Source organism: Astatotilapia calliptera, chromosome 2 (assembly GCF_900246225.1).
Source record: "Astatotilapia calliptera chromosome 2, fAstCal1.2, whole genome shotgun sequence".
In the NCBI taxonomy this organism is placed as follows: domain Eukaryota; kingdom Metazoa; phylum Chordata; class Actinopteri; order Cichliformes; family Cichlidae; genus Astatotilapia; species Astatotilapia calliptera.
This window is the reverse complement of record NC_039303.1, coordinates 37059578-37067637: the sequence shown is the minus strand read 5'-3', so window position 1 is coordinate 37067637 and position 8060 is coordinate 37059578. Positions and strand designations below refer to the sequence as shown.

The following is an 8060-nucleotide window of genomic DNA, read 5'->3' as shown; positions in this document are numbered from 1 at the left end:
GGCTTATCAGGTGCTTCTGATTTAAGTTAAAGCGAGGACTTGTATAGTTGTCATGTTATATTCAGCAGCAGCCAGAGACAGCCCTGTTTCTGCATGTTTTTTTAATGCATTTGCTCAACATTTCTCTGAACAGTTTGTAGTGTTGTAGCAGAATTTTGTCAGTTAGCCAAACTCCAGATAGCTGGCTGTGCATCATCTTTACGTGGCCATGTTTATCTTGCAAAGTCTTCACTTCAGAGTCACCAAAAAGCATGCTGGAAGCTGATGTCTATCAAAATAGGTTCACCAAACTGTTATTCTAAGGGGCATCGATGACTTTTACTATATCTCATCGCATATTTTCCAATATTTGTAGAGGTATTTCAATCTGGATCAAAGTGGTCTGCTGGTAGAGCAACACTGCAAGTCTTTAAGCCATGCAACTACCTCAGCCAGAAAAAGGCTTTTAAAGTAAACTGAAAATTTCCACTGATCAGAGTGTATGACCTTCAGCAAAAAGAAAAATTATGAAAACTTAAAAGCTAAAACCTGAGATTAAGTCCCTGTTAAATTTTTAAGTTTGCTCAATTTAAAAAAAAAAAAAGAACAAGCTCTAATTTTGTTAAGAGACAAAATATCAACCAAGGATCCAGAAAAAACACATCGCAGTAATAAATTGATTTATATGTCACTGAGTGAAATAAGGATTTAAACCCCTACAAACCAGCCAGAATTCTAGTTGTGTGCCCATGTGGTGCACAGATGATAGTCAATCAACCAATCTATTACAGATAAACCTTTTAACCACCATAGGCAAGACCATAGAGCTGTCAGAGGACGTCAAGGACAAGTTTATAGACCTTCCACAAGAATGCAAGTACAGGACTTTGCCAGTGAACATGTTAATGATTCAGAGAAGGCTTGGGAGAAAGTGATGTGGCCAGATGAAACCAAAATCGAGCTCTTTGACATTAACTCAGCCTGGTGTGTTAGAAGGTAAAGAAGTGCTGAGTATGATCCAAAGAACGTGATCCATGCATGGAGGTGGAAAAGTTAGGCTTTGGGGACGACTTCACCGCATTGACGTGCCAATAGATGGGTCCATATAGTGTAAAATCTCAGACAAGAACCTCCTTCCTTCAGCCAGAACACTGAAGATGGTTTTCCAGCATGATGATGACACAAAACACATACTCAAGACAACAAAGGAGGGGCTAAAGAAGAAGCCCATTAAGATCATGGAGTGGCCTTTTCAGTCTCCAGACTGGTGGCTGAAGAAAGTGACAGCCAAGAAATGTGAAGGACTTAGAGAGTTTCTTTAAAGACTAATGGGCCAGAATCTCTCCTGATATGTGTGCAAATCTGGTGACCAACTACACCATTTGCCAACAAGGGTTTCTCCAACAAGTACTACTTCATTTTTTGTTTGGGAATCAAATGCTTATTTCACTCAATGACAGCAACTCAATTTATGACCTTTTGTTTGTAACATGCTTTTTCATGATTTTTAGTTGATATTCTGTCTCTCAAAATGAAACTACAATAAAAACGAGAAACTGCTCATTTCTTTGTAGTTGAGCAAACTGACCAATTCAGCCGCTGATCAGATAATCGTTCCCCCACTGTATTAGAGCATGTTGGTGACAGTTTCCATAGAGCACTTAGGCTACAGTGGATCTACCTTTACTTCACTGTAGGCTGGTTTACCATGGCGCCCATATGCAATCGTGCTAGTTGCAATAATACATTTAAATTAGTGGGTAACTTATAGCTGATTTAAAATATTAATTCTATGATTTTCTGAAGTCCCACTGATTCTTTACTTTAATTTTGATCACAGACACTCTCATTGTAGGTATATTTACACTTCTATATTTGATCAAAAGAGTAAAGAAGTCTTTTTAGGTCACTCTGATAAAGATATAAATAAACGGATAAAAACACTCTTTCCGTTTGAAACTGACACAGATTTCGACGGTGGTACAAATTTGGACGGCTGCTTGAATGATTCATTGTTTGGACTGGATGTGCTATAAGACAGAAAACCAGAGCAACTCGCACATAATCGAAGAGGCAGGCTTCTTGTCACTGTTGCTTAGCAACCATGGGAGCTACAGAGCCAAATCCCTATGGTGGCGAGCTGATGTTGAATTAGGAGTGGGGGGAGAGAAAGGAAATCTTTGGGAGAGATGTGTCTCTCTAGTAAGAGGAGGAGGAGGTGAAGATGTTCAGGTATTTTGGATGCAGTTCATCTTGACCTCATGCAAAACATTGTGTGTTTTGTTTTTCCTCTTTTCCTGCTGAGAAGAGGACTTACAGTGCCACTGAAGGTGACACCCCCCCCCCCAGAACACAGTCTGCAGACTTTGTGTGGAAGATGTGCAGCCGAACATGTAGAAGTATAATCTCATTTCCCTCTAATCCCCACCACAGTGAAATGATTTTAATTTATACGGGAATATGGATAAAAATAGGAGGAGAGCCTCCTAAATCATTCCCATCAAAGAGTTTTAGATCAGATGAAAATATGCACTGAATCTCTCAGCTGGAACAAAAAGAACTGTGGAAATACTGTTGGTGAGAAATAGACATCAGACAGCTGTAGTGTATCTGCAGTTCTCGCAAGCAACTGCAGTGGTGCTGGTGCTGTACAAATGCTGTCTCCAGTGTGATTTGCATTCCAACTGCAGAGGGAAAGAGGACCCACTTTGATTTGCTGTATGCACAGCAGACAGGCAGCACAGCCTCGTTCTTTTGCATGTATATTGTCCTTTAAGTCCTATTTCAGGTTCCCGATCGTCCAAGTTAGAGCAGATTCATGACAGGCGAGTGACACTGATGAGAGCTAGAGTAAGTCACCCTGGATTAGATCTTCTGCTGAGCTCATCTCTAGACAATAATCACATAATAACACGGTGACTTATACTACAGTCTGTTTACAACTGTTTGATCCTGTTATTTTTGACAGTGTTTTCACCAATCTGTCACTTCAAAACTCTTTCATTTGTTGCTTTTTTGCATGAGTTTATTTTTACATCTTCCCAGAACTGCTTATTGTGGAGATGACTGATAATTTATTTCATTAGTTTGGGTACTTGTAAAGAAAAATGCACTGTTCTATTGATCAGAGACATTAGTTTTGACACAACACCCGTGTGCCAGAGTGGCCAATCCATACAGACATTTTTGTCAGTTTCTTTTTCTCTGCAAAAGATTATGCTGAAGGTAAAGCCTCAGGACTTGTTAAAGTCTCTGTATAGATGAACCATGTGTATTTTTGTTGTGCGTACATATTGAATGCTGGTGAATAATGGTAACTGTTGCAGCATCAGAGTGACTTGCAGATTGATTGCAGTTCTCTATCAGTGCATTTTTTTCCTGCGTTTAACGGAAAGTACAGTGCAGTAATTCAAACACGTCCTTTACTTCATACATGTGTGGTACAATATATTAACATCTTATTTCTGTCACTATAAGACAGTTTTTATTGCTTTAGCGATTCAAAGGTTAACACTTCCTGGATATCAGTGTTTCATCACTATTTGAATAGGATTAGGGTCATTTTTGCAAGAGCAAAATCCACAAAATCATCACACACATTGAATAAAATGGCCATAAATGGAATTAATGACACTGTAAAGCTTATGTGTCACTTGAGTGCCTCTAATTGAGAAAAACAAAGCAAGAGTAAAAGGAGAAAACCAACTTTTATGAGCACATGATTTTTGTTAAATATTAACCACTGATAAAATCTAACAATGTGTAATCTTGTAAAATGATACTTAACGGCATGGGGGTAAGCTTTAACCCCAGCTATTAATGTTGGCAGTGCTTTTGTAACCAACTCTCTTTCTCAAAATGTCAGTATTCAGTGTTCATCTTTATTTGCCACGATTTATACTTATTAAATAATAACCACTGTGCTATGAATTACGCTTATCTGAGAAGTGACACATTAACAACAGCAATGAAAACCAAGAAGTAATTAGGAAAAAATATGTGCTTTTTGTAATATACTCACCTATGTTTGAATAGGTGAGTTGTACCGACAGATGTACAGATATAGTGGCGTGTATTGCAATAAATAAATAGATAATAGAGATGAACGGGGACTTTCCATGAATGGAAATGAATTTTGTTTTATAAAACAAAATCTCCTACTGTAGTTTTATGCATACCGGTCCATTAAATAGTGATTTCTATTTGCTGATGGTGCACAAAGCACGTTTGATACACGAAAACATGATTCTGTTCTAATAAGCCAACTCCCAACATGTGTATGTCTACCGCGAAGGGGGGATGTGCTTACGCCAACCAGCAGTTTCAAGGCCATTTTAAAACAATAATCTAGCATTTTAATGATTATGGGCGACGGGGATTGAAGTACAGCACTTTAGCCTCTCGATATTATCAGATAAATATTATTTCTATCACTTCTTTTAATTCTAGCCAAGGCGTAATTACGGTTATGTTAATGTGTTAACCCCTCCCGCTATTTCTGCAAATGGTACAGTCCATAATGTGAAGCGGCAACGTCCCCCTCACTTCAGTTCATGGTTAGTCCGTGTCCACTCTTACTATACCAGGGGGGCGTCTGACGGCTTCAGTCCGCCGTGCGAACCGAGATGCTGGGCGATGCATGAAGCGGTGGGCTCCTGAGCATGGTTCTGTCACCAACCGGGAAATGAAAGTTGGCAATTCCTTATGTAAATCTCTCATCAGCAGTGAACACGCATCAGCTCAATCCGCATGAGAGAGATTTTGATTTTTTAGCCGTAATTTTGAAATTCTTTGACGGTTGAGGAGCAGCAGCCAGAACACACGGGGCAGAACCAACACCGCGGCCACTTGACAGGTGCCGTTGCCCGGCTCTGCGTGGAGAGATGCCGCCCGTCCAGAGAACGATGTCTGATCTTCGTACTCGGGCGGAGGGTACGTAGGAATGTTTTTATCTGTTTTATATTTTCGAGACCAGGCGAAGAAAAAATATCTTGTACATTATTACCTTCTTCCTTGCTAGAAGGCCGGCCGACAGCTCTGTGGAAGTGCAGTAACTCGCTAGCTAAAGCCGTGATTAACGGTCCCCCCGAATAGGCGTAAATAAGACCCGAGGGAAGAGAGGGTCGGGCGGTTTGGAAGTTTTCTATGAGACGTTCAAGGGAAAGAACTCTTTCAAGTTAAATGTTAAAAATAATAAGTTAGCCTAAAGTGAAAGTGATAGAGGAGAAGGGGTTTCGAGACAAAGGCGTTGTCACAGTGAAGCCGCTGAAGATTGCACCTGACCCCGGGACAAGCCATATCCTACCTCTTAGGAATCACCCCATCATCTCAGAAAACAGATTAAGTTGTAGCTTACTCAAAGTATCCACAAGTGTCCAGCAAATGGCATCTACAACTGTGTGGGTCTAATAATGCAGCCATTGTGGTTCAGCTGGGGCCCCCCACTCCTTCCCTGCACCAAGAACTTTCCACTGCATCTCTATTGTGTTTGGCAGGGAATGAAGATGCAGACACATAGGCATTACCTAAGTGATTTGATTGCTCGTAAAAGGATGTGTTTACTTTAGGACACTTAGTGGCATTTTAGGCTTAAAGTTGTGTTTGTCTTTCCAGCAGAGTCCAAACACAGAAGTCTACCTACCTGCTGCAGGTGTGCAGACTTGTGCACCTGCAGCCAGTCTTTAAATCCCTGCAGTCACTCATGTGAGGCTGACATTGACCTCTGACTACTCAGGGCTTTGACTGGATTTATCTGCAGACATCAATAACAAAAACCCATTTTTTATGATGCCTGCTGAAGTTTCTGTTTCTCTTCACAGTAAATGTAGCAGCGCTGTTGCCACTTGATTTTGAAAGGCTTGGGCTTGATTTATAGCTGCAGAGGTCTGGGTAATATCTCAGTCTGAGTTATTGCTGTTGAGTATATAATTTTGGCCCCTAAGGCAGGCGGGCTGGTCTTGTAAAGTGAATTAAAATGAACCTTTTCTAATTTGTTTTTGTGTGCATCTAGATGAAGTCGTTGCGTAATGTCTAGGCCACCTTATTATACATATTATCTGCTTTGTAATTTACCAGCAGTGTTTTGGTGTAAGTTTAATGTGTTTTTCACTCCTTTTTTTCAAAAAGTGACCTTGTTTAACAGCACATTAAACATGCATATGGGGGGCCAGAACTAGACCATCAAAGGATCTACCTGGCTTTGCATAGTGTGGGAGTCTTTAATACTACAGTTTCTTGATGAAGCGCATTGTTAATCCTTTTGAGTAACATGTAGAGTTCGTGAAGGTTTTGTACCTTTCTGCTGTGAAGGTACATGTGCTGATATTAGACTCAATGAATGTGGAAAACCGAAATACAGTTTTAAACTTCATTTATATTTCTTAAGATATCTCAGGCTGTTTTCTGAATGGATTACTCATTGAATTAGAAAAAATATTTAACACGGAATTATGCCTTTTGTTCTATGAGACGTTTTTAAAGGGTTCACCGTTTCTTTAAAATCCCATTTGTGGCCTGGGTGAAGGCTTTAAAAATTAATTTGTTTACACCAAAGAAAGGGAAAAATTTGGAGTGACGCTTTCTTGTGCGGTGGTTTTACCTTTCTGGCCCACATGAGATCAGTTTGGACTGCATGTTGCCCATGAACTAAAGTGAGTTTGACAGTCTGACTCTAAATAGACTGAGCTGTAAAGATACAAGCAATGTGACTTAAAAATTTAGATGCTACAGATGAGTTAAATAAAACGTTGATCGACTTGTGAATTTCTTGAAATGTTATCATCAGTTCATGATGGTTAAGCTTGGCTTTCAAAGTTTCGTGTACCTATAAAACCGTGCTAATAAAGCAGCAAATTATATTATACGATATTGCAGCAGAATACACTGGGGGTAATATTGGGAAAGAAAGCATCTTTTCCTAATGGTTTTCTGAAGATTTAATTATTGAGTGTCTCTCCACTATCCAGATACAAAGCTGCACTGGAAGTAATCGGTCCACACACTGTATGCCAGTCCATACTCCCAACAGATGGTCTTGAATCGTAGAGGTTATTTGCTTGTTCAGAGATTTGTCATGACTGTGTTTGGGTTCAAGAGTCTCCTTCGTTGGATGAGGCTCTCGTCTGTTTTGCTTGATTTTTATCTTTTATTTTCTATTTTATTTTACTTTTTAGCCCCTTGAACAATGTTTGGTTGTCAGTTTCAACCTCTACACCTTCTTATAAGCATTGTTCAAGTGTAGCATGTCTTCAGGCTACATTTATAAAAACTCACTCCGTACACTCCAGCCTCAGACACCTAATATTGGAACACTTCAGGAAAGAATCGCTTTCAGCTTGCATTAAGCTTATGATCAGCCCTGTGCAGCAACATACGAATGACTAACCTCTTGCTACTGATAGGTTCATCTCAGATGTTCTCTTGGCTGAAGCTTTGTTCGTTTTCCACAGCTTCCTTCCTTCCTTCCTTCTTTCCTTCCTTCCTTCCTTCCAACATCATTAGATTTGTCTCTGGGGAATTGCATGCACTTCTATTGAGAACAATTTCACCCTCATATTACACATTGCTTGTACTAAAGTGTATTACTCAGTAGTTAGACATAAGGTAGTGCATTACTGTATGCCAGCCAGCCCTTTGGACGTCTTTGTTTACATCCAAAGGTACAGCGGTGTTGTAAATTCCAGTTTGTTAGAAATACTTAAGTGAGAACATTGCATATCATTTTTAGTTTTTAACTGTCAATCCAACACAGTGTCAACTTGAAACTTTGCTAAACCGCAAAAATCCTCTTTTTCATGGATGCCTGGACATACACCTTATTGTAACACTTATGAGAACACACACACTAATCATTTTAATGGAGATGGAAGGCTTTGGATACAGGGCCTCAGTGTTTGTTTGCTGAACTGAAGGAACGTTTAGGCCTGGCTAATGATGTCAGCCTTAACAAGCAGATTTGGGGCAGACAGTTACAATTAAGTAAATATAAATTCACGACTGCTTACAAAGCAAAAGACGACCGCCGATAACAAAAATCGAACTAAAAACGATGTGACTTTGAGTCAGCGTCCTTCACAAAATGT

The 8060-nt window shown here is 39.8% G+C and overlaps 1 protein-coding gene across 8 annotated transcripts in view; it reads left to right on the top strand.

The window, feature by feature from the left end:
• Positions 1-4517: 4517 nt before the first annotated feature.
• Positions 4518-8060, top strand: part of atp8a1 (ATPase phospholipid transporting 8A1) — a 108401-nt gene continuing 104858 nt past the window's right edge. For 4 of the 8 annotated variants that reach the window (XM_026146608.1, XM_026146626.1, XM_026146588.1 and 1 more), the window contains exon 1: positions 4520-4911. In XM_026146608.1, the coding sequence (XP_026002393.1) occupies positions 4863-4911 (49 nt within the window). In that variant the 5' untranslated portion in view covers positions 4520-4862. Of the gene's footprint in view, positions 4912-8060 lie in introns of all 8 variants that reach the window. The other 4 variants (XM_026146635.1, XM_026146654.1, XM_026146616.1 and 1 more) reach the window with 2 other exon arrangements.